This window comes from Protopterus annectens, chromosome 12.part0 (assembly GCF_019279795.1).
Source record: "Protopterus annectens isolate FY-2018-M chromosome 12.part0, PAN1.0, whole genome shotgun sequence".
Lineage (NCBI taxonomy): Eukaryota > Metazoa > Chordata > Ceratodontiformes > Protopteridae > Protopterus > Protopterus annectens.
Window position 1 is genome coordinate 1130512733 of NC_056746.1, and position 27500 is coordinate 1130540232.

General features: G+C 40.9%; 1 protein-coding gene across 1 annotated transcript in view; it reads right to left on the bottom strand.

Annotated features, from left to right (window-relative positions):
* LOC122816264 (arf-GAP with SH3 domain, ANK repeat and PH domain-containing protein 2-like) overlaps positions 1-27500 on the bottom strand; it is a 1594524-nt gene that overhangs the window by 280704 nt on the left and 1286320 nt on the right. The window contains exon 16 of the mRNA XM_044089001.1: positions 23106-23197. Coding sequence (XP_043944936.1) covers positions 23106-23197 — 92 coding nt within the window. The remainder of the gene's footprint in view (positions 1-23105; positions 23198-27500) is intronic.

Genomic DNA, 27500 nt, shown 5'->3' on the forward strand with positions numbered 1-27500 from the left:
AGTTGAATTAGAGGTACTAAATAAAGGTTTAAACTGCATTCCTTCTAAGCATAGTAATGTAACAGATGCAGTTCTAGATATTGAGATGTTCATAAGAAATGTACAATTAAAAATGCAGTTTGTGGAAAATGAACCTACCATCTCTGAGAAGCCTTTAAAGAAGCCAAGTACATATATTCCAAACCTCCATCCCTTGCTAGATGCTTTTAGTAAGATTGTAGAGAAAGAACCTAAATTTATGAAAAACAATTTAACAATTAAACAAACCAAGGCCTTGAGGAACCTTAGAGATGATAGAAATATATCCATCAGGCCAGCAGATAAAGGAGGCCCAATAGTAATTCTAGACAGGATATCATATGAACAAAAAATGAATGAAATGTTGAAAGATGCAAACTTTTATGAACCCATTTCATTTTTAAGGGCTCAACAATCTGTACTTAATGTATATAATACTTTAGATGAGTTACATCAACATGATATAATTGACTTAGGAATTTACAATTTTCTTTTTGTAGAGAATCTAGTAACACCTATAATCCAGGGACTACCAAAGGTACACAAAGACATGTATAATCCACCTATGAGACCCATTGTCTCTGGCCGTGGATGGGTCACTGAACCCCTTTCTATATTAATAGAAAAAACTCTAAGACCACTAGTTGAGTCAAATAAATTTATTTTAAGGGACTCGAAACAATTCCTTATAGAACTGTATGAAGGAACAGAATTGCTTTCTGATAACTCTACATTTATAATGGTTACCATGGATGTCAAGTCGTTATTCACCAATATTCCGAATGACATAAGAATATTGAACATTAAGTCATATCTAAATAGACACTCAGATATGTCAGAACAACACATAGACTATATCTGTCTACTGTTGGAATTAGTCTTAGAAACCAATATTTTTCTATTTGATAAACAATTATACCTACAGAAGGATGGCGTGGCTATGGGCACCTCCTGTGCCAATAGCTACGCCAACCTGGTAATGGCAACATGGGAGGAAGAGAAATTGCTCCACTTAGACTCATACCAGAAATTTGTCTGTTTTTACAGACGCTTTGTGGATGATTTATTTTTCTTGTGGAATGGTAATATGAATGAGCTGCAAAAGTTTTTCATTGAAATAAATTCGTTAACTACATATTTAAAATTTACAACTACTAACTCTAGGGATGACATAGCTTTCTTAGATGCATCAATTCATCGACTGGATAACGGAAAATTGAACACAGGTGTACATAGAAAATCATGCTATAAGAATACCCTACTACATAGGGATAGCATGCATCCACACCATATATTTTCTAATATTATTAAAGGACAAGCCATTAGAGTGTCCAGATTAAACCCTTTACAAAGTAACTTTGAAACAGAATTGAATGATTTAAATACAAGATTAATGAATCGGAAATATAAATCGATGGAAATAAATAAAGGGTTTATTGATATAAAACATACCAGGGACAATAAGGCATGCCCAATTTTCTCTGCACAAGGAAAAAATGTATATAAGGAGGAAAGAATAGAAGAAATGAGTAATAAGAAGGAACAAAAAATAACTTTATTTTATACCCAAGATATAAAATTAATTCAGGATGTCATACATAGACACTGGGAAATATTAACAGTAAACCCCGAGATTAGAAAATTAGTTGGTGAGCAACCGCATTTTTTATATAAAAATAAGAAAAATTTACATAGACTGTTATGCTTCCCAAATAATATAAACAATGATATAAACCATAGTACATGTGGAACTGAACCTTGTAACAAGTGCAATTTCTGCCCTTATATATCTAGTACAAATATGTTTGTGCACCCTAATACTTCTAAAATTCACATCTTTAAAATTAGGGCAAATTGTGATACAGAACACATAGTCTATATAACAATGTGCACAGTATGCACTGCATTTTATATCGGAAAAACCGATAGAAAGTTAAAAAACAGAATAAGGGAACACATGTATCAAATCAGAATAAAATCAGGAGTTAATGCACTTTCTAAACATGTACTACAAGAAGGCCCATTACATCAGTTTAAGTTTATGGCCATACAAATAAATGTACCCAATATTAGAGGAGGGGATGTCAGGAATAAAACAGAACAAATTGAAACAGACTGGATCATTAAGATGCAAGCACATATTCCACCAGGCTTGAATGAAAAGATACCATTGAAGCCTGCTTTGAAAGGAAGGAATTTTAAATATTAAATACTAATTATTGATCATTAAATATTTATTATTAAACAAATAGATATTATAAATTATTCTTGCATTTATTATTTTTTATATTAGGTCATTAAAAGTCCATTGAAAATCTTTTTTGCATTATGACATAATACATATATATATATATATACATACATATATATATATATATATATATATATATATAAAAGTTTTAATGCTTTTAAAGTATACGTGCGTTTTAGTATGTATTTACTTTTGTATATATATGAAATGTTTTATATACATGTAACAAGGAAAGATTTTATTTATTATTTATTTATATATATAAACTTCATAAATGCATACTTAGTATGTTTTCATGATTTTAATACATACAAGAAATTCTGTATTTATCATTTATATGCAAGCAAGAGTCATATACATTTATATTACTTACTTTTATATTTCTATATTTTTTAAGTATACATCTCTTCATATTTTTTTCCCAGTATATATTTCTATGTATTTAATTAATTTCATACAGTTATATAAGTAATTTTTATAACTGATTATTGAGAAGCATTTCTAGTACATATGTCATTTTTATAACAAATTATTGTTGAGCACTTTTTGTGTATTTTAACCCTTTGTTTTTTAAAAGCTTGAATGCATTGCGATGCTTAATTGAACCAATTAATCTTTGATTCAATTTAGATGTGGGTGCATATATATTGGTTTTCATGTGTATATTGAGTTTATGGTTTGAAAAAGCTTTACAGCGAAAGCGCTCACCTTGGTTCGTTCCAATAAAGTATTTGTTAAATAATAAGTTCTATAAGAAGATTATTGAATATATGCTTATTTTATTTTATTCACGGGGTCTGAATAGACTTTTGTATCCAGAATTTTCTTGGGTCTGAATAGACGGCTTTTTTGGGTCTGAATAGACGGCAACCTTATACAAGTGACTTTTTTGGTGAACTTTTCTGCCTCGCTTGAACCTGACAAACTTTTACCATTACATGCTTGGAATCTATTCATTTCAGTACAGGTCTGAGCTTTTACTAGCGGTGGTGATTTCTACTTGTTGGTTTACATATATATATATATATATATATGTATATATATACACATACACACACACACACACACACACACATATATATATATATGTATATACACACACACACACACATATATATATATATATATATATATGTATATATACACACACACACACACACACACACACACACACACACACACAGACAGATGAGATCTTGCTCTGAGACTGCTTATGGAGAAATATAGGGAAGGTCAGAAGGAGTTGCATTGTGTCTTTGTGGACTTGGAGAAAGGATATGATAGGGTACCTAGAGAGGAGTTGTGGTATTTATGAGGAAGTCAAGAGTGGCAGAGAAGTATATAAGAGTGGTACAGAATATGTCTGAGGGTAGTGTGACAGTGTGTTGTCTGCAGTGGGAGTGACAGATCTGTTTAAGGTGGAGGTGGGGTTGCATCAAGGATCAGCTCTGAGCCCCTTCTTATTTGCAATGGTGATGGACAGGTTGACAGACCAGATCAGACAGGAGGCCCCATGGACTATGATGTTTGCAGATGACATTGTGATCTGTAGTGAGAGTAGGGACCAGGTGGAGGAGACCCTGGAGAGGTGGAGATGTGCTCTAGAGAGGACAGGAATGAAGGTCAGCAGGACCAAGACAGAATATGTGTGTGTGAATGAGAGGGAGGATAGAGGAATGGTGAGGATGCAGGGAGTTGAGTTGGCGAAGGTGGAGGAGTTTAAGTAAGTGGGATCAACAGTTCAGAGTAACGGTGAGTGTGTAAGAGAGGTGAAGAGAGTCCAGGCAGGGTGGAATGGGTGGAGAAGAGTGTCAGGAGTGATTTGTGACAGACGAGTACCAGTAAGAGTGAAAGAGAAGTTCTACAAGAGGGTAGTGAGACCAGCTATGTTGTGTGGGTTGGAGACGGTGGCACTGACAAAAAGGCAGGAGTTAGAGCTGGATGTGGCAGAGTTAATGATGATAAGATTTGCACTGGGTGTGACTAGGATTAGGAGTAAGTATATTAGAGGGTCAGTTCAGGTTGGACGGTTTGGAGACAAAGTCAGAGAGGCAAGATTGCATTGGTTTGGATATGTGCTGAGGAGGGATGATGGGTATATTGAGAAAAGGATGCTAAGGATGGAGCTGCCAGGTAAGAGGAAAAGAGGAAGGCCTAAGATAAGGTTTATGGACATGGTGAGAGAGGACATGCAGGTGGTTGGTGTGACAGAGCAATATGCAGAGGACAGGAAGAAACGGAAATGGATGATCCGCTGTGGCAACCCCTGAAAAGATACACACACACACACACACATATATATATATATATATATATATATATAAGGGTCTATGTTAAATCATTGCTTAAAAAAGCGAACAATGATTTATCGAACCCAATCTCAGATGCTTACAACAGCAATTTTTTTTCCAAAGGAAAAAATTGCTGTTCCACAAAAAAATTTTTTAAACATTACATAAAGTGGGGGCCTTGGTCTTTGGCCCCCACACACCACACCCCCCGTACTTAAATATACCAACTCAGAGATCATACTACAGTGACAAAAACAGCAAAGTAATGGAAATGGCCAAGCAAATTCTTTCCCTGGGAAAGAATTTGCTTATATGTTGTTTCGCTATTTTGCCTTTTTGTGCTTTCAAGTTCGATCAAGACACATTCGAAAGAATGCATCTTCGATCATTTAATAGGAACCCATTTATATATATATATATATATATATATATATATATATATATATATATATATATCTTACATTTTGCTTCCCTCTGGATCACCACTGTTCTATTAATGCTATCAAATGTTTGCTTCCTGTCCATAAAATCACATTGATTCACATCAATTTTGCCATCATTTTTGCCATTCTTTTAGCCATTATCGTCAAACAGCTTATAATACTGGTTTAGAATTGAAATGGGCCTACATGAAGTTGGATATGATGGGGTCTTTACCATCATTAGCTATTACATCTGCCATGGCTTTCTTCCAGGATGTTGGCACTACTCTTTTAAAATACTGTTAAAACCTTCCAGATCTTTTTTGTTCCCTCCTAGCTTCCAAACTTCCACAGGAATAACATCCATTCCTGGGGACTTTCCTGTAGATTGGTTATACATCACTATTTTACTTCCTCCTATCTGAACTATTAGTAAATCTCATCTACCGCTAAACTTGGCATATTTAATTCTTCCATAAATATTTCCATTTGCACTTTTCCTTCGTTTCCACATTTCTCGATTTATACAGATTTTCATAAAATTTCCAAAATATTTCTAATACCTGTATGGGATCTCTGGTTATTTTCCTTGTTATAGGTTCGCTAAGTTTGGCAACAGCCCTTTCTCCTTTCTGTTGCCTGAGCTGTTGTGCTAAACGTTTTTGTGCTCTGGAGTTATCATCCAAAAAAAAAAGCTGCTTAACAGAAATCCTTCTAAACTCATGCATATTATCAAGGTAGTACCTTTTCTCTCTTTAGCATTCTGCGATTGTACCTCTTCTTGTTCTGCGAGACATTCCTCCTCTTCTACAATACATTTACATTTGTCAGTCCCTCTAAGTAATTCTTGTTACTTTTTAATCATGTTTCTCTTGCTTTTATTTCTACCCTATTTTTACACCCCATTTTAATTTTACTCAACTCACAAGCAATATTTTCAGAAGAAATGTCTATCTTCTCTAGACTCCCATTCCACTACCCATTCCTTAAATTCCTCTCGTTTCAATAGATGTTTGGGGAGGTGCCATTATCTCATTTTATTTCATTAACCTGCATTTTATTTTAGTTATTGGCACATGATCTGAAACAGTTATTGGATACATTCAATTAAATGTACATGTTCCTGCAAAATATAACTTCTGTCTAGCCTAGCCCAGTCTTTGTACCCTGGGGAATAATACGCAAATTCTCTCTGACGTCCTAGTACTTCCATACCAAATATTTTCATGAAGTTCTTCACAAATTTACACTCTTTTGTTATGTTTTCCATTCTAGAACCCCCAGATACATCCTCATTGTTGCAAATCAAATTTTAGTCCCCACTTACATGCAATACTTCCTGCTGAAAGCTTATTTCATCCAGAATTTTTTAAAGCTGTACTGTAAACAGCTTTAGGTGGAATAAAAATACATGCCAATGCAATCCTCCTCTCTTGCCGGTAGGTCCTCAGTACTACAAATGTGGCATTATTATATTTTCCCTTTTCTATCACTATTGCAGCTCTTCTTGAAATTAACCTAAGTACTCCCACTTTTTCTTTGCCCCATATTCTGTTGAATAACCATTCTTTATCAAATTCACATGCTCAGTTCTTTCCAAATGTGTCTCTAGTGGCATACCTATTTGCACTTTGCATTTTTTAAAATAGTTCACCACGCCCTTCATTTTTTTGCATGCCTGAGAGACCAATCACATTTAAAAATAAATATGAAAAATGCCACTATAAGAAGATGTTATTCCCACTTGTTATATACTATATATCACTACATAGGTGCTATCAGCTAGCTAGTCAATGGACAATGCAATGATTTACATTAAGGTATGAAAACATTTCAATAATAGTCGTGTGGAGCAATATCAAAGGCTTTAGCCAGTTTAGTGTAGACAGCATTCCCAGAAACTCCACTGTCCAGAGCTTCTGTGACTTTTTTAAAGAAATTTACAAAGTTGAGGAGACAAGATCTGACTATGACAAAGCCATATTGGTTTGGATCCAGGGATAATAGATTTCCTATGTCCAGATTTATGACTTCATAAATGGTGTGTTCCATAGCCACTGGTGAAACTAATGGGTCTGCAAATGCCTGAATCAGTCTTAAGTATGCTCTTATACTATAGTATCACAGCGGCTATTCTCAGACTATCACGTACATAATCTTTGAAGAGGATGAGGTTACAAAGCTTAAGGACAGGCTTGAACAGGCTGTACCTAGCACAAATAAGCAGGAAGCACAGTATGATATTAGGCCCTATGGATATGGTGTGTTCAGCTTTGGATGACTCTGTCAGGACATAATCCGCAGTGATTTCATGGGAGACAGGGTAGGGAGATCATGGGGAAGAAGTACACGGGTGGATGACAAAGGGAGCACTAAATCTATCAGTTAGGATATTGACTCTTTCCTTGGAATCCACACGGGCAGTAAAGTAAACAAGTTCAGAGCATTGTTGGATGGTACGTCTTTGTTTGCAGAAACAGCTGAAGAATTTATAGTTGCCCTTTGTTTTGGAGGCTTGTCTTGGTTCATAAGCAACTTTATATTTTCTAATAGATTTTAAGATTTCTGCTAACCTCCTTCAATACTTTTTACAGTGGGGAGATAGTGACCTGTTTTATTGGCTGATTATTGTCTTTCTTTAGTTATAAAATTCATGAATAGGAGAATTCCATCACAATGCTTTATTCTTACCACTTTTAGAGTGAACAGGACCAGACATCAAGTATTTTAATGCATGCAGAAATCAGAAGTGAGGGGAGTGGCTTTAGCAATGACGTCAGCAGGGCAGGAGGGCTGCTTTTCAGTGCACCAAGTGCTATAAATTGGATAAATTGGATAACTTGCTTGGTGCAGACTGGGATCCTGTGGTGACATACAGGTGAGTAGACAAGCTTGCTGAGTTATGTCAATTGGATTAGGATTAATGCAGACTAACAGTACAGCCAAAGACAACCAACGCCCAATGTAGTAACACTTCAGTGTAAGTGCATAATAGTAATCATACAACATTTGGCAGCAGTCTAGCAATTTAACAAAAAGCACTTGCTCACAAATAAGGTCTGATTCTAGAAATAAAGGCTACAGCATCAAACAAGAATTCAGTACCAGAATGCATCAGTCAAGCAACAAAGAAATATGTCTAATGAAATGCACCAAAATATACTAGATTGACCTATTAAAGGTAAGCTGTTGTCCAAACTGACAAGAGTACATATGATGGCAAGCATTAGGATGCCGGTTGTCACCAGAAGTTCCAGCAGGGCTGCAGGATCATAGCTGATAAATGGCCTTTGTGGCTTCAATGGTATTCCTCTGCTAAGGACACCAGTGACCATTATGAATGTCCCAGTCAGTGTAACAGTACAATCCAAGCCAGAAATAAAGGGAAACATGGAGAACAAGGAAAAAGAGGGTAAAACTAATATGGCTGTTGGAGTTAAGTGTAGTCTCCTTAAATATATGTCTTTCAAAAAAACAATGCTGTCCTTGTTAAATGTGGTTTAGGTATGGGCAACAGTATCAAAAATAATCTGAACTATAACCACTAAGTTTTTTTCCAGACAGGTCATGATGCTTGAGGCAGGGGGTTCTGTTCAGTCACTGGGAAGCTGAGATCAACTTACAGATGGTTAGCAGCACCCTAAGTCCCTGGTTGGCTGCTATCCCCTGGAAGCAGTTGGGGGTTACTTGTTCCTTTACTTACCTGCATGAAGACCACAATCAACGGCAGGTGGACAAAGAATTTGATGTCCAGGAGTTACAAAATTATCTTTTTTTTTCACACCAGTTTCCTCATCCCCTCCCCACTAGAAGTTCCACCACCTCAAAAGAAAGCAGAAAAAAAGTTGGGTGGCCTAAAGCACCTTAAAGAAGACAGTCATCCAAGAGGTTCCAAAAGACAAGAAAGGGTTTGAACAGTTGGATATCTAGACATTTTTAGTACAAAAAAACAGCAAAATACTATACACTAATTCTGGATTTGGCTGGCTTAAATACATTCAACTCAAAGAAGCCTTTTGAAAGGTCTCACTGCTGTAATTTCTTCCCTGTCAGGAGCAGAGTGGATTCACCGCTTAAACCTGCAGGATGCCTACCCCCATGTAAAGATCACAAATGAATTCAGGAGGTTTCGGTGCTTCAGAGTTGGTGCCAGTCATTTTTCAAGTCCAGACTCTTCCATTTCATTTCATCCCTAAACCCAGCATGTTCACAAAATGCATATTCATGATTGTCTGCACCCCTGTTAAAATGCCAGGTTTTAGTGATATAAAAAAAAAATGAGACCACAATAACTAATTTCAAAACTTTTCCCACCTTTAATGAAACTGATAACCTGTACAATCCAATTGAAAAACAAACAAATCTGTTAGGGGAAAAAATATAAAAAATAAAAAACGTACAATAAGCTGGTTGCATAAGTTTGCACATCCTTAAAAACTAATACTTTGCTGAAGCACCTTACTTTTATGCCTAAATGTGTAACTTAGTCAAATTTAAATCAGCACATACATTTGCTTGTATTCTTTCTGGGATATTCTAGTCACATGGAGTACTTGTTGTACTGCATGGGTGTTCTCCAATTAAAATAGGGGAGGGTTGGTATAATGGTTAAGGTGTTTACCTCACAAACACCAGGTACAGAGTTTGATTCTCACCTTTGAGAAGTTGGCTAGGATTCAAATAACCAAAAAAGTCAGCTAGCCTAGTACCTACCCTATGAAATGGGTTGTTGCCATAATGGTTGTACACAAGGTACAAGGTTTGAGTCTCACGTGGGGTAATTGTCTAGGCTTATAATGGCTCACAAGAGCAGTTAGCCTACTACTAATCTATGAATCTATAAAACCCAGTCCATACATGAGAGCATGCCCAACTTTATGCTCCTCCAAGTCTCTAGTTAATGAAGTTTCTAAATTGGCCTTTATCAGATGAATGCATGTATAAAATGTTTTCCTAAGCATGACAAGCCTTTGCAACTAATTAAGTTTTAACTATCTCTGTAGCCTTTTCTTCCAGAAATGTACCGCTTGATTACACTTGTACAGACCTACACGGTCTTCCTTGAATATCTTTGCAAAACATTGCAAAACTTGGATGTCATTTCCAGCTCTAAAATCCTGATGTTGGAAAGTACAGTTGTGTACACTTACCATAAATGTAGATGTTCGAGTGTATTCACTGTTGCAGTCATCACCTGTGGGTTTATCCCTGCTGCGGTAGCCCTCAGCCAGTCCGAATATCAAAGTCAATGTTTTTCTGCGTCGGCTGCTGTCGCTTGATGACTGACATCAGGTCATCAGTGCTTTCAAGCAAGGCAGCCAACGCCATTACATCACATCAGTTTTTCTTGCCCTAACCAGTCAGAAGCCCAATGAAATATGGTAACGTGGTCCTGGTGGCTAAAAGCCACCATAAGAAGCTTATGTCTCCCTAAGGAAAGAGGATATAAGGGGGAAGGAGGGAGGAAAACCAGGACTGCAACAGTGAATACACTCGAACATCTACATTTATGGTAAGTGTACACAGCTGTACTATGTTCTTCATGTTTCACTGCTGGAATCATCACCTGTGGGAGGATTCCCAAAGCTGAGAAGAGGGGTGACAGGATTAGTTAGAGCCCCAGGCATGGGTAAGCATGCCCTGCAGAGCTGCAGTGGCAAACCCTGCCCTAGCCTTAGAGAAAAGAGGTAGGTGGTAATGTTTTGTAAAGGTATGGACAGAGATCCAGGTGGCAGCTTCCAAGATGTCTCTGGTGGGAATTCCTCTGAGGAATGCTGTGGAACTGGAGGCTGCCCTAGTGGAATGGGTACGAATAGACTTAGGGGGGTGGTTTCCCATGTAATCTGTAGCAGAAATGGATACAGTGTGATATCCAGTTGAAAATGGTTTGCTTGGAAATGGGCTTCCCCTCTGCCCCTGGACAAAGCTGACAAGAAGTTGGTCTGTTTGCTTGAAGGGTTTAGTATGATCCAGGTAGTATCTGAGCTGCCTATGCACGTCTAGTGAGTGCATAATTCTCTCTTCCAAAAAGATTTTTCTGTGGAGCTAATAGTTAGGGTCCAGTACATTTCTGCTTAAGTGATCTGCCAGGGTGTTGTTGATCCCTGGTAGTTATAGGGCTATTAGATAATCCCATGGAGGAGGCTGTCAGCCAGAGGTTCACGGCTAGCCTGTACAGAGGTTAAGATTGGGTCCCTCCCTGTTTGTTGATGTACCACATTACCGTGGTGTTGTCTGTTTTGATAAGGAGAAAGTACAGTTTTGTACCTACCATAAATGTAGATGTTCGAGTGTACAGCCTGCTGCAGTCATCACACTTGGGTTATCCTGTCGTCAGGCGGTCCCACAGTCAGCCGGAATCCCAAAGTCTTGGTCCGGCGTCGGTTGCTGTCACTTTTTCCCTGACGTCAGTGCGCCAGGGGTATATATAATGCAACCGACGCCATTTTCTTCAGTTTTTCTTGCCCCACATGTCAGGTGCCCCCAAAAAGGCGGTCAGTAATTAGTACCAAAATGAGCAAATTTTGCACAAACACAAAATCCCTCCAGCTATAAGCAAATACATCAGGACTGCATTGTAGAGATTTAGCCAATTAGATCAGAGGGGATGGAGGGAGAGTAACCTGGACTGCAGCAGGGTGTACACTCGAACATCTACATCTATGGTAGATACAAAACTGTACTATGTTCATCGTGTTACCTTGCTGCAGTCATCACACTTGGGTTGAATCCCAAAGCTAAGGATGGGTGGAGGAATCAGAGGGTTAGAGGAGGCTAGAAGGCCCTGCAGAACTGCAGTGGCGAAGCCCACCCTAGTCTTAGAGTAAAGTGGTAAGTGATAGTGTTTGGTAAAGGTGTGTACTGAACTCCAAGTTGCAGCTTCCAAAATCTCCTTGGTTGGAACCCCCCTAAGAAAGGCTGTAGATGTAGCTGTTGCCCTGGTAGAGTGGGGCCTAATGTTAACAGGAACAGGTTTTTCATGATGGGTATAGCAGAAACATATGCAATGTCCTATCCATTTGGAAATTGTTTGTTTTGATATAGCCTTCCCCTGTGAAGCTGTAGCATAGGATACAAAGAGCTGGTCAGATTTTCTGAAAGCCTTAGTTTTGTCCAATTAGTAACGAAGTTGCCTGTGAATGTCCAAGGAATGCCGGAGTCTCTCACCTTTGTTCTGTGGATTTGGGAAGAAGGTGGGTAAGTGGATAGTTTGATTTAAAGCCACACTGGAAACCACCTTAGGCATAAAGGAAGGATTAGTTCATACAGAAACTCTGTCTTGATGAAAAATGAGGAAAGGTTCCACTGCCATTAGTGCCTGCAGCTCCGAGACTCTTCTAGCTGAAGTTATTGCTAGCAGCAGGGCAGTCTTCCATGATGGGAACTGAAGATCTGCAGAAAAAGCTGGTTCAAAGGGAGGTAGCGTTAGTTTTTTCAGAACAAAATTGAGGTCTCATGTTGGTGTAGGTGCTCTCCGGAGGGGCCTAATGTTTTTTGCCCCTCTGAGGAACTGGCTTAGAAGTGGATGCGAAAATAAGGGTGGATCCATGTTGCAGTGGGCTGAAATAGCTGAAGCATGGATTTTAATGGAGGAGAAAGAAAGTCCTTTGTGCAACATCTCAGTTAAATACTGAAGGATGTGAGGCATGTGAGGCTGAAATGTGTCTTGGCCTTTAGTTTGGTTCCAGGCACAAAACCTTTTCCATTTGTCCAACTAAGCCTTTCTGGTGCTTGGCCTCCTAGCTTCCAGAATAACATCCATAACTGCTTGGGAAAGAGGAGCTGGCTGGATGCTTAGGTGATCTGCCATGTAGCCAGATTTAAGGTTTTGAGCTGGCTGTCAAGAATCTGATTGTTTTTCTGAGTGAGCAAATGGGTAATCTGTGGTAAGATCCATGGTGGGCCCTGGGCCATATTCCTCAATAGTGGGTACCAGTGCTGGCATGGCCAGTCTGGGGCTGTGAGAATCAGTCGTGGCCTCTCCTTTTTGACTTTCAGAAGCACCTTTGTGAGGAGAGGGAAGGCATATACTGTCAGGTTTTTGCAAATGAAAGAGTGCGTCCACTTTCCAAGCTTGATGGTGAAGTGTCCTTGTACAGAATTTTGTTAGTTGATAGTTTTGAGGACTGGCAAACAGGTCTATGTCTGGAAGGCCCCATTTTTGAGTTATCATTGTAAATACTTGTGGAGCTAGTTTCCACTCGTGGGGATCCATGATGTTTCTGCTGAGGTCGTCCGCCAATGTGTTCTTCTTTCCTGGCAGGAATTGAGCTTGTAACTGAACTTGGTAAGCCAGAGCTGTGTTCCATAAGGTCATTGCTTGCCTGCATAGAGGGTAGGAGTGAGTACCCCCTTGTTTGTTTATGTACCACATTACTGTGGTGTTGTCTGTCTTTATTGTAAGTTGTCCTGGATGTAATAGATTCTTGAAGGCTGTCAGAGCTTTCTGTACAGCTAGCATCTCTTTTTGATTGATGTGCAGATTCCTTTGATCTGCAGTCCATACGCCTTGAACGCACTGTCCTGCCATGTGTGCCCCCCAGGCGTAGTCTGATGCATCTGTTGTCATAGTTTGCCTGGCTGGGGGCAAGGTGAAAGGCTGACCCTTGTTGAGGTGACATGCCTGTGACCACCATAGAAACTCCTGTTGTAGGCAGAGAATGAGAGATATCATTGTGTCCAAGCTGTGGCTGTGTTGAGACCATATGCTTTTTTGGTACCACTGTAATTTCCTCATATGCAGCTTTGCAAATGGTATTAGTAGTACGCAAGATGGGATGAAGCCCAAGGCCTGCAGAATTTTTCTTGCAGTTAATTGGGTCTTTGTTGCCATTGTTTTGAAATATTGAGTCAGTTGTAGTTGTTTGTCTGGTGTCAGATAAGCCTTCTAGGCCGTTGTATTCAAGCTGGCACCCAGGAATGTCATATTTTGTGAGAGTACTAGTTTTGACTTCTTTTCATTTACTGTGTACCCCAGGCAATTTAGTAGATGTTTTACAAAAGCCAGATGATGTAAGAGAATGTCCTTGCTTTCTGCTTGGATGAGGCAGTCGTCCAGGTATGGGTATATTTGAATTCCTCTTTGTCTGCAGTATGCAATTACTGGTGCCAGGCATTTTGTGAAGACTCTGGGTACAGTAGATAAGCCAAAGGGCAGTGCAGAGAATTGGTAATGGGTTGAACCTGCAATGAAACAGGGGTATCTTCTGCAACTTTGTCTGATAGGGACATGCAGGTATACCTCCTTGAGGTCCAACGTTACTAGCCATGCTTCCTTGCCCAACATGGGAAGAAGCTGCTGTAGTGTTAGCATCTTGAATTTGGGTAGTTGTAAGAAGGTGTTTAGAATTGAAAGGTCCAGAATTGGTCTCCAGGCATTGTCCTTTCTGGGCACTAGAAAGAGTCTCGAGTAAAATCCTTGACCTTGCTCTTGAGTAGGTACCAGTTGAATGGCTCTCATGTCCATGAGGGCTGTAATTTGTTTTTGTGCCTCTGCCCATTGATTTTGTGGCAGGTTTGGCATTCCTCTTTTCATTGGCAAGGTGTGAAAATGGAATCTGTATCCTCGTAAAATTATGTCTAGGACCCATTTGTCCTTTGTGACAATGTGCCAGTTGTCTGAAAAAAGTGCGAGTTTTCCTCCCAATGGGGCTGCCAAGAGAGTGTTGCTTGGCCAGATGAGGCAAGTCATTGAGTTTGCCTTCTGGTAGATTGGGACCTGTCTTCTCCTCCCTTCTGTGTTGCAGTGCCCCATTGGCGAGGTTTGTTGGGCTTGTGGTTGTCCTCTGCCTTTTGGACGTCTGAATTTACCCCTCTGTGGTCTGTCAGTAGCTGGAAAGGACCAATTTTTTGTTGGCCAGTTTCTGCTGAAGCGAGGGGGCTGTACCTGTAGGAAATCTTTGACTGTCTGCATAGATTTTGCCTTATCCTCCATTTCCTTTAATACTACTTCTGCTTTAACTCCAAAAAGAACATCCTTCTGTAAGGGACCATCTAGAAGCTTTGCTTTAACATGATCAGGCAGAGTTTGTTCCTTTAACCAAGCATGCCTACGTATAACAGACCCAGTGACAGCTGCTCTGCAGGAGGCCTCCAAAGAATCAAACCCACATTGTAAGATATGTTTGCCCACCTGTTCAGTTGCATGCAACAAATCCTGCATTTCTTTCAATTCAGACTGTTGATGGAGAGTGGTCATGTTTTGCTGATACTTTAGCATGTGAAATTGGCAATTTAGTGCCCTCATAGCTAGAGTGGCTGAGGTGTAAACCTTTTTCCCCCCACCTGTCTAGTGCTCTTGAATCCCTCTCAGAGGATACAGGATTTTTAGCCACAGAAGCCTTAGCCCCTTTGGGACCCTAGGAGATTGTCTCTGGGTCAGCAACAGGGCTTTTATAAAGAAATTTGTGTGAATCAGGCACTCTATAGTATCTGTCAGGCTTGGCCAGAGCAGGAGGTAGAGAGTCTGGGTTCAAACTGGATTCTAAGTAAACATCATCCACAATGTCCAAAACTGGTGGGATGGCAAGTGGTCTGTGCCAGGGGAGCAAAAGAAACTCTCTGAGCCTTTTCTTCGAGTCAGAGTAGTCCTGACCTTCCCAGTGACAATGTTCCCTCATAGTGTGTAAAGTTTCCCCAAAGGAGTAGTCTTCAGGAGGAGAAGCTGAGGGAATGGAATCCTCAGCATCAGAATATTCATAAGGGGAGAAGGAGTAATCTTGGTCCTCAGAGGAGTCTGAAGAAATGGACACTTGTTCAGAGGATGCATAATCTTCCTCTTGTCTAGGCCTTTTGTCAGGAGGGGGCTGGGAACCCCTGATTAAAGAGATCAAATTTTCCGCCATTTTGAGCATCTGTTTCTTAGGCATGGGGCCTTGAACAGCGGACTGAAGTGCAGTCCTTTTAGGTCTAATAGGAGTCTTCGTCTTAGGATACGTTTTAATGGTGAGCGTCGTCTGTCTGAAAACGCCTTCAGAAACCGTAGGCGTTTCTGCAGCACCGACATCTTTTTCAGCAATGTCGTCGGTAGAGCCTGAACAAAATGGCTGCGTCGGCCTGGTACATTCCGCCAAAAGTTCTGAAGTGGTCTCGGGTTCCAGATCTGCGGTAGTCAGGGGCTGCGTCGGAGCCTCACTGAGGACCGGAGATCGGACCAGCCGAGGCCTCAGAATCTGGCTTAGGCCTGGGCTGTCTGTCCTTATCCTTGCGTTTTTTGTGCACGCCGGTAGACGGTTGCTCCGACGGCTTAGTGTAGTTAAATTTTCTACCGAAGTAGTGTTGTGCGAAATCAAAGCGTCTTTTAATAGTACGCTTATTAAACCTAGCACAAAAACGACAAATAGTGACGTCGTGGTCTGGGCCTAGGCAAGGTATGCAATAAGAATGAAAATCCTTATGAGGTATTTGCTTCCCACAAGAAATACAATTGTTAACTTTTTCTGACATCGGTCTGAGGCAAGAAAAGTTTCCCCAATGGGGTACTTAGCTTTATAGAAGACTTCGGTCTGAAATTCGAATTCAAAAATCTCAGGAGTTGGCCGACCGGCACTTGCGAACTGCTTCTGCTTCGGGCACCACACGGCAAGAAAGACTGAAGAAAATGGTGTTGCGGTTGCATTATATATACCCCTGACGCACTGGCGTCAGGGAAGAAGCAACAACAACCGATGCCGGACCAAGACTTTGGAATTCAGGCCGACTGTAGGACCGCCTGATGACAGGATAACCCAAGTGTGATGACTGCAGCAGGGTAACACGATGAACATCCCCTGGCCTGAGATGGGGTTTGAAGGATGTCAGAGCCTTTTGTGCTGCCATCATTTCCTTCTGGTTGATGTGTAAGGGAAGATGCTGGACATCCCAAAGACCTTGGGTGCACCTGCCTGCTAGGTGAGCACCCCAAGCAATGTCTGAGGCATTGGTGGTGATGGGTCTGCCCATTAGGGCGGAGGATGAAGGGAAGGCTCTTGGTCTTGGCACAGGCCTCTGCCCACCAGAGAAACTCTGCCCTTATACAGGACATCAGAAGGATAGAGGTCTCGAGGGGCTGAGAGTGCCGACACCAAAGGTTCTTTAGATTCCACTGAAGTTTTCTCATGTGAAGCCTGGCCAGAGGAATTACAAGGATGCAAGATGCCATGTACCCCCCAAGGCTTGCAGGAACTTCCTCGATATGACTTGACTTCTGGAAGCCAGCTGGGTAAAGTAGAGAGGCAGGAAGCTCTGCTTTTCTGGAGATAGGAAGGCCATTTGGGATGGGGGTCTATATTACATATCTGAATGCTTAAATGTTCGAATCGCTAAAGATCAACCTTTAGAGGTCAATCTTTAGTGATTTGAACTTTTAAGCATTCGGATATGTAATATAGTCCCTTGGGATGCTGTGTCCAGCAGTGCTCCCAAGAAAATGATTCTCCTGGAGGGTGCTTGCTTTGATTTCTTCTCGTTGATGGTGAACCCTAAGGAAGTTAGGAGGGTTTTGACAAAGAGGAGGTCCTGCAGCAGCTTTTCTTTGCTCTCTACCTGAATGAGGCAAAGGGTAAATCTGTATATTTCTCTGTCTGCAAAAATGCTATGGCCGGGGCTAAGCATTTGATGAATACCCTTGGAGCAGTAGACAAGCCAAAGGGTAGTGCAGAGAACTTAAAGTGTTGTGAGCCTGCTCTGAAGTGCAGGAATTTCCTGCAGGATTCCCTTATGGGGATGTGGAGGTAGGCATCTTTTAAGACTAGGGTCACTAACCAGGCATCTTTTGCCAGCATAGGCAGTAGCTGCTGCAAAGTTAGCATTTTGAATTTGGGGACCACCAGGGAGGTGTTCAGAATGGATAGATCCAGGATGGGGAGCCAAGTGCCCTCTTTTCTGGGAACAAGGAATAGTCTTGAATAAAAGCTTTTGCCTGTTTGATCTGCAGGAACAGGTTCTACTGCCCCCTGAGATGAGAGTTTTAACTTGTTTCAACACCTCTGTCCACTGATTTGGAGATAAGTCTGGGTACCCTCTTGGAATAATTGGGAGTTCATTGAAAGAGAATTTGTATCGCTGAAAAATTATCTTTAAGACCCATTGGTCCTTTGTTACAAAAAGACAATTTTCTTTGCAGAGGGAGAGCCTTCCTCCTAGCTTTTGGTGAGAGAAAGGAGGGAAGGGGGGGGGGTGAGGGAGTCACTGAGAGTTTTTGCCATAGAAGGATGGCTTACAACTCCCTGCTTTTGGGGCGGAAGTGGTCCACTGTTTGGTTCTCTGGGATAGGGGCCTTGGTGGTTTGTCCCTGCGGGGCTTACCTAGGTGCAGGAAAGGACCATTACTTAGAGTGAAAATTCCTGCCGATCCTAGGAGGTTGAACCTGAAAGAAATCTTTTACTGTTTGCACAGATTTTGCTTTGTCTTTTATCTTTTTAAGCACCTCTTCTGCTTTTACTCCAAAGTGGTCCTTATCCAAGGGTGCATCAATTAATTTAAACTTGACATGATCAGGGAGAGGTTGTTCCTTCAACCATGCACGTCTCCTAATGACAGATCCTGACACTGCTGCCTGCTTGAGGCTTCTAGGGCGTCACATCCACACAGTGTAATGAGCGTATGGCCACTTGACAAGTAGAGTGCAGTAAATCTGCTAACTCTTTCGAATTGGCTCAGTCAGGAAAGGTAGAAATCTTTTGCATTAATAGATCCAAAGTGTGTAGTTGATATTTTAACATATGGAACTGACAGTTGAGTGCTCTGATAGATAAGGTTGCAGAGGTGTATACTTTTTTTACCCCATCAGTCCAGAGCTTTGGAATCCTTATCAGAAGGAATAGGATTCTTTGCAGAATTAGCCTTAGCTCCTTTAGGTTCCTGTGTAATGACCTCTGGATCTGCAGCAGGATTTCTGTACAGGTACTTGTGACAATCGGGTACTCTGCAATACATGTCAGGTTTAGTAGGAGCGAGTCAGAGGCTAAGCTGGATTCATGGAAAACATCATCCAACACATCTAAGATAGAGGGGATGGCCAGGGGTCTGCGCTGGGGCAGGTCTAGAAACTCTCTTAGTTTTTTCTTAGACTGAGGGAAGAGATTCCCAGTGGAAATGTTCCCTGACGGTATGAAGGGTTTCCCCAAAGGAAAGGTCTTCTGGTGGGGAGGCAGAAGGAATGGATTCCTCTGCATCTGAATCTTCATAGGCAGTCAGAGGTTGCTGCTCCTCTTCAAAATCTGAATAATCAGATACCTCAGAATCCTGCTCTGTCATTAGGTCAGAAGAAGGGTGTCTTTTCCTTTTAGAAGTTGTGGCCTGCCTTCCCCTGATAAGGGAGATAAGATCCTCCGCCATCTTAAGCATTTGGACTTGGGTTGGTGGAGCAGGAGTAAGATGGCTAGAGGTAGATTTTCTAGGAGTGGGCTGGCTTCTAGGCCTAAGCGTATCCATCAGTCTGAGAGAAACAGTAGTTGGAAGAGAAGACATTGTTTTTTGTCTAGAATTGGTAGTGTGAAAGGCATCCTCGGAAGCCAGTGCATGCGTCGCAACTACGGACCCAACCGAGGCAGAGACAACCAAAGGCATGGAAGACGAAGACAAAGGAGATTTCTGCAGCATAGCGGACTCCGAAAGGGTCTCGGTAGAGGCCTGCGTAGATATCATATTGGGCATCAGGGGCTGCGAAAGCGCTTCACTGAATTCCGTAGAACTGACTATCTGCCTAGCGGTAGCATCGTCGGAAGGCTTAGCCTTGTGCGGTCTGTCTCTATTTATATCTACGTTTTTTTCAGAAGGTCTATGGATTGTTGGCTGATGGATGCCATTTCAGAATGCGAAGATGGAAGATAAATACTGGTCTACAATATGAGTTCTATGTCAAATGGTTCTCGTGTTAGAGAGGGCACAGAACTGGCAGCGGGGGATGTTATGGTCTGGGCCTAAACAATTGACACAGTATGAATGTAGTCTCAGGGTGGGATCTGCTTTCCACAGGTGAGACAATTGCTAACTTTTTTTGGACATTGGTTGGTGCATGAAAAAAGGATCCCCAATGGGGTATTTAGCTTTAGACGTTTTCAGCTGTAATTTAAACCATGGTAGTGACTGATCAGCACACTTGCGAACTGCTTCTGCTATGGGCTCCACGGCAAGCAAGACTGATGTAACGGCATCGGATGTCTTGCTTTATAGCACTGATGACCTGACGTCAGTCATCAAGCGACAGCAGCCGACGCAGAAAAACATTGACTCTGGTATTCGGGCCGGCTGAGGGCTACCACAGCAGGGATAACCCACAGGTGATGACTGCAACAGTGAAACATGAAGAACATCTGCATGGCCTCCCAGTATTAAGAGCTTAGAGTTCTGTCCTACAATTTGCTAAGGGTGGACTCAGACTCACTCTTACCAGCTGCAAGACTTATGCATTTACTATAATGCTAGATCTGTACGACTGGGTTCATCATCGGAAATTATCTCATACATGTCCTCCCCCTACCAAGAATGCTTTGTGCATCTTCTAACTTTACTCTTTAAAGCTACTCACCTGTAAATAGGAAAGGGCGATTGTTGCATGCTGTATTATGGGAGAGGCAGAAGGTGCCTAGCATACTGGGAAAGTTTAGATTGTCGAACAGTCTTAAAGCCTGTGGTCTTAGTCCCACAAGCTGAGGACAGACCCACTCTTACAGATCTAGCTTTTTTGTAAGTACATAACATTCAGTGTGTAAGCTTACTTTTTTTTTGTTTTTGATAAGCCAGTGAATCCCTTCCCCACATCCAAAGTGCAGCATACACCTCCCATGGTGCATTTTATTTCAGTGATACAGTCACTAATAAATTTCTTAGATTTTTCTAATTTATTAAATTTTTTCTGGTTATTAAACATGCCTTGTCTTTTGCCAGTTTTGCAGTTTAAATGACTCCATTACCCTTTACCTTCCTGCCTCTCTTCACATTTTGCACTTGTATCTGCAGATTTTAAACTGTTTTTCACTTGCCTAAGGTGGGTACACTGCATGAATGCAGGCCTTGAAAGGAAGCAGGTAATTATACACCTGTAAATCTTGCTGTATGAAGGCCAAGTGAATTCCTTAATGCTAATTCTCTGGTCAGTATGGTATACAGTATGGCTTCATATAGCAGCAGTTTTATCAGAATAAATTTATTCAGTCCTATAACTGGGTCAGCACTGACCTAGACATCAGGAATCATGTGGGTGTTGCAGACTTCACCTTGTGCTTCAAAGGAGGTATGAAGGAAAATTAAATGGTATGGTGGTAGAGTCAAAATGGCAGGTGGTGTAGACAAAATGGCTAGTAAATGGCTGCTTCATCATAGTTAGAGGATGTCTATTAAAAGGGAACTGGCAGAAGAAGAGTCAGCAGAGCGGTTTAGCATTTTCACAGCAGGTGTTATACAGAGTCTGAACATGAAAGTCAGCTTATGTGCTAACAATACAAAGAATGGCACGCAACAGTCACAGGAGAGTCATGAGAGACCTGCAATACTGTGGACAAAAAGGTATGAGATTGGATTTGGTGTAAAACAATAAGTGTGGGGAACCTCTGGAAAAATGCAGTCTTAGCTGGGATGATCCTAAATAGGAAAGAAGGGAAAAGTGACGTGGGGTAATATACTCCTAAGACAAATTATGTTATATAATGCAAAAAGGCAGTGGCATAAGCAGATAGGTGAATAGAAAGCACAGGTTCAGAAGTGGCCCAAGAGATGTTGAGGATATAAGGATATTATAAGGACAGCATATCTTCTTTTGTACAACAAAAAGGGAAATCAGGCTAGTAGACAACACACAAAACATATTAATGACATTTGTAAAGGATGCCTATGCCTTACAGAAGCATTAGGAAATCTGACATGCCACTGAACACAAACAGACCAACTTCGCTGTTTGGGGGGATAAGGCGAAGGGCAGCAGCACAAGAAAATGGGGAAGAAAGGGTACATGTGCTGCAGCCAGGAGGAAATAGTTTTCAAGCTAGACTAAAAAAAATACTAATTCATAAAGAACACTTTATAGCCATCGAATGTACTGCCTGAGGCAACTTTTATAGGTCAGCAGAGTGGTTCAATGTTGCTTGGATCAGGAAAAAGAAGGGTTGGCACTACTGCAGAGTAAGATGGCAGCCACATACAACTCAAGGCGTAATTCTACAGACTGAAAATCTTCTCTTTGTATCTTTGCATCCTCTGATGCTTGCTCGCTGCACTAATTTCTGAATTTGTCTGTGTGCACTACTCAAAGGAACATGATTATAATAATGTGCTTTATTTACTTACTCTAAATTTTAGGGCACAGCTAAATAACCTCCTCCTAAGTAAAACCAGAAACCATGCTTGTGATGAAGTACCGTTATGGCCAATGGGATACTGATTTGCTTATTTTATAATGCTATATAGGACCAGGAGTAATGCACAGTCACATGACATGCTGTGACCATTTTGTAATAGTCACTTTCTCTTCTAGTCACTGGAGGCTGTAATAACTACAACTATCTTCACTACTAAGGTAAAATACAGAGGCAATTCAGGAGTGGCATGTCAAGAGTTCAAATCACTACAAAAAAAGTAAAACGAAGAAAAATTGCTAGACAAAAAGAAAAGTTCAGAATCACATGGAAGAATTTACATACAGTCACTGAACAAATGCAATATATAGATACAGTTTTAAATACATACATCTGTATCAGATATGGAAAGCACTAATGTTGATTATGGCCATACGTTACTGACTGAAACTCTAATACAATATTCATTTATGTCATTACATAGAAGACAAACAGAGAATGGAACTGCTGTTTTAAGTTATTAACTTTTTTTGGTAAACATCCTCTTGTCAGTTAAATCTGACCTTCAGTTAGCAAGATGAATAAAACCGATGTACAGATATTTTGTAATCCATCAAAATGTCACATGAAACAGTCAAGGGAACCACAACTGGTAAAAAAGGTACATGTTAACGAAAACAATGAAAGGCATGGCTCTGTGCCAAAAAGAAGAAATTGCTACAAAATATACATGAAGTGAATAACCAAAAATAGGCAAGACTTGCAAAGCACGTTACTGGGGATAAAAATAAATGTAAAACATTACAACAGACTAAAGCCAATTAGTCAAGTAACAAGAGCAGCAAAGACTTACATTTGACTGTCGGGGGCTGGTTTCAAGGATAAATTTGGTAGATTTGCTTCAACAATGTCATTAAATCCTGAATTTCCAACATTCCTTGCCAACTGTAAAGATATGAAAGAAAAATGACAATACATTTTGATAAATGACCAGTGAAGACCACCGCTAATACCATAAAATGTAGAACTGTGTTTGCTAAGCTACTATTCTATTTGATAAATAAGTAGGTGGACTGGAACAGTTGATCACTTTCCAGTCATTTATATTGGCAAAGCTGGTGTGGTTTTAATGGAAGCACGTTCAATTGAGTGGAACATTCTCATTTACCCATCTTCAGCTATCTTGAGCACTGTATTCCCAATTTTGATATGTTGCAAGAGGGTTCCTATCAGAAAAGTGAACACAAATTAGCGAACGCTCTTATATAAAACTTTAAAACACGAAACCTGAATATGTCGAAGGCACGGAACATCGATTTTTGGGCCCCCCACTTTATTTTGCCTGTACATTGTATTTTTTTTTTTTGGATCAGCAAATTTTTTCCCTGGGAAAAACTTCGCTGATCTGTTCCTTCGACATTTTAAGGTTTCGCGTTTTTAAGTTCGATAGAAGAGCGTTCGCTATTTTTTGCATTCGATCTTCTGATATAGACGCTTTGCAAGATGTTCCTCACTTTGGGTACTGTCAAATGTACAATATCACGACAGTTCACAAAGAAACAAGCCATGGTATCATTGATCAGGTTAGAAATAAAGTATTTACTGCACAGCAGGAAGCCGTGATAGATCCATCTCAGCACACCTTAAGGCTGTACAGTGAATGAATGATTTCAGCAACACCTGGCATTCAAAAGCCATGTTGAAAATGCATTTAGCTATGTTTCAGTGTGATGTCTTTAAGCACTGTTAAAGCACAGCATGAAAAGAAACGTGTTATTACAGCACATTTCTGCTGGGAAAGAATTTCCATACCCAAGATTAGAGTTCAGTTTATAACGTCACCATTTGTTAAAATAATAATTTCAATGATGTTGGGACTTGACAATACTGATCATGTTCCTCCCCTTCTGCGTTTACTTAATAGTTCAATTTCAATGTAATGACTCTTACTAAGTTCCTTAATAATTATAACAAGGTAACTTAACATCTCTTATCACATATGCAAAAGATAGTCTCCATTAGTGTAGCATGATACATGTTCATGGCATACCCCTGAAGGAAAGTCCAAGATTTTAGATGTTATTCATTATTCAAGATTGCTTATTGTTCTGTACCAGGCACACAAACCACATCTCTAATTCCAGTACTCGGACTAACACAAAGCACAACCACATCAATGTCTTGCCCTTAATATTAGCTTAATCTGTGCCGGCAACCCCCACCAGATGTTGGTTACACTCTCAGCAATTACAAAGTGGTCTCTGACACTAACTACATCTAAAGGCTTGCAGATTTTCAGCACAATGTCCAGCTAACATCTGTAGTCTCCAAAAAGAAGCCCCCATTTTGCATCCTTGGTAACCTGTCATGCTTTCTGATTCTCAAGCAGAAGCTAGAGAGGAAGGCTGCAGTGCTCTGCAAGCACACAGAGAAGTGCAATGTCTCAGCTGCAGACTGGGGAAACCCTACATCCTGTGCCTCACGGAAGGGGGCAGGGCTGCATATTAGCAACATCGCTTGTGGAAGTGCGAGACAACCAGCATGGTCAGCCCGTCGCACATTCAATGTCAGCTGTTTAACCATGCACTCAAGGGGAGATCCAGCCATAAAAAGTAAAAACCCCCACAACACCCCCAATGGCTGTTATAATGATGGCCCCTCTTAGCAGACTCTCGACTTCAGTGAATGGGTCAACTGGTTGAGTGGGGTCTGATGACTGGCAGACAGCATAAGCAAAAAGAACAAAATACAATAATGCTTTCTAATGTTGCACACTCCTGCATTACACTTCTGCAACATCTAACTGTACAATAACCTGTTACGATGGACATACTCCCACTTTACTGAGACTTTTTTTGATTGTCACTCTTTTGTTCAAAAGATGACTGTTGTGATTCAATGCTGCGTTGGTTTGCGTGAGCCAGTGGTCTACTTTTCTGCGGGGAGTTTTTTTCTCCACTGTAATGTGACTGTGAAGTGTGTGTGTGTGTGTGTGTGTGTGTGTGTGTGTGTGTGTGTGTGTGTGTGTGTATATATATATATATATATATATATATATATATATATGGATATATGGATAAATATATATACACACATGCCTAAGACACAAATAAGGCTTGTTGGAGGGACAGCTATGTCTCAAAGACTACCCCCTTCTCGGTAACAGGCTTCCCATTCAGGTGATGCAGAGCTCTTCCCTAACCATATTTAACTGTAAACTGGACCATTGGAAGGGAAATCAGAAATTCACCACTGTCTGACACCTAGGTCTCTAAGGGACAGAGGCAGCCTGTAAATGCTTAGCTGACCATGCTCTAGCTTACATATAATCATTAAAATATACCCCTAAAGGTAACCTCTAGGGCACCAATAAACCTTGTTTATTACATTTGGGAAGCATGACTAGGCTTGACTACTGGACAGTGCCCCTCCCCCCATAAAGCCCAGCAGCCCTCAATCAAAAAGCTACTGGACACCCGGTATCCAGCTACCCAGCTTGGGTTTTCTGGGATAGCACTGCTAAGTGAAAGCTGGACGTAAAACCAATCAACCTGCCAAACATGAAACAAGGACTGCTGCACTCGGAACAGGTTCACTGACAGGGCAAGGCTTGAAAGTAGATTATAAGATGGTAAGGAGGATGCTGAATATCCTTTGTGTCCATCAGAAGATGTATGTACAGTGCAGCAAAGCCACTTGGCTTTGGATCCGAAGACTACTACTCAGGTGGACAGCCGGGAAAGTGTTCAAAAGAAAGTGAGGAATGTCATGAGAATCGGTGACAGACTCACGGCAATTAGACTCCTGTCGAAAGATATAGCAGTATTCATAATCTCAGTATTTGTACCACATCTGGGTTATGATAGCAAGGAAAACAGTGCAATGATAATGGGGGGCCTGAATGCTCACACTGGGACAGGGAGAAGACAATATGAGGACTGCCTGCATCCACATGGGTGCAACAGCAGCAGTAAAGAAGAGGCTGTTCTAAGACTTCTGTCTGGCAAATGGCTTTAGCTGGCCAACACTTGGCACAGCAAGAAATACAGTCACAATCGCATACAAGAGTGGGGATCATGGAACCCAAGTAGACTTCCTCTTAGTAAGGAAATAGCACTGGAGAGGAGTTAGAGATTATAAAGTTGGCTCAACATAAAACACTAGTGACCACAATTAACTGCAAGCAGTAGTCAGAGAAGGATCAAAGGTCAACAGAAACTTCACTGAAGAGCTGGAAGTTGGCTGGAGACAAAGCACAAAAGTTCAAGGAAATACTCAGGGCTCTGGCATTGCGGAAGGGGAAGAAATAGGTGGTGAACAGCATGTGTGAGGACTACAGAACAGATATGTGACCTAGTCAGGTATGGAAATAAGGTACATAAGGAAAGCTGGTGGTGGAATGCAGAAGTCCAGGAAGTTATCAAAAGAAAGGAATGTAGGAAGAAGTGGGAAACAGAAAACAAGGATCAGACTAAAAAGGAATACTGGTTACCTAACAAAGATGCTAAGAGAGTAGCCAACAGCAAGGCATTGGAAGTACTCTACCATCTTCTGGAAAGCGACTCGTCAGATGGCACAACAACCATCAGGCTGAAAGTCAAAGAAAGATAAAGAGGATAATCAAATACCTTTCATAAGGGATGCCAGCAACAACATTCAAACCAGTCCACAGGACATCAAAGGCAGATGGAAAGTGTACTTCCAGCAATATCTGAATGAAGAAACCCCACAAAAAGATGTACTGTCCCACACACATGGCCTACAATGAAAGAAGAGAAGCCCACTGAAAAAGTAAGAACAGCACTGAAGAAATTTAAAGCAGTGAAAGCAGAAGGCTCCGACAAGATGATGGCAGATATGATCTAGACACTAGGTGCTTTAGAAGAGAGATGGCTTCATACGGTACTCAAAGCTGTATGGAGAGAAAGGCATATTCCAGACCACTGGACAATAAGCATCCCAGTAGTGTCAATGTACAAGAACAAGGGGGACATTCACAACTGGGGTAGTACAGAGGTATCAAATGGCTGCCACACTACATGAACGTTCTGGAGAGTGTGACTGATGAATACAAAGAGTAGCAGAAAGTTAGACAGGAGAAGAGCAGTTTAGACTCGGATTAGGATGTAGCACAACTGACCCGATGTCTGCAGTGAGACAGACACTTGAAAATAAACTCCAAATGAGGAGTCTCTCCAACTGGGCATTCCTAGACTTGGTGAAAGCATACAAGTTTAAAAAAAAAAGC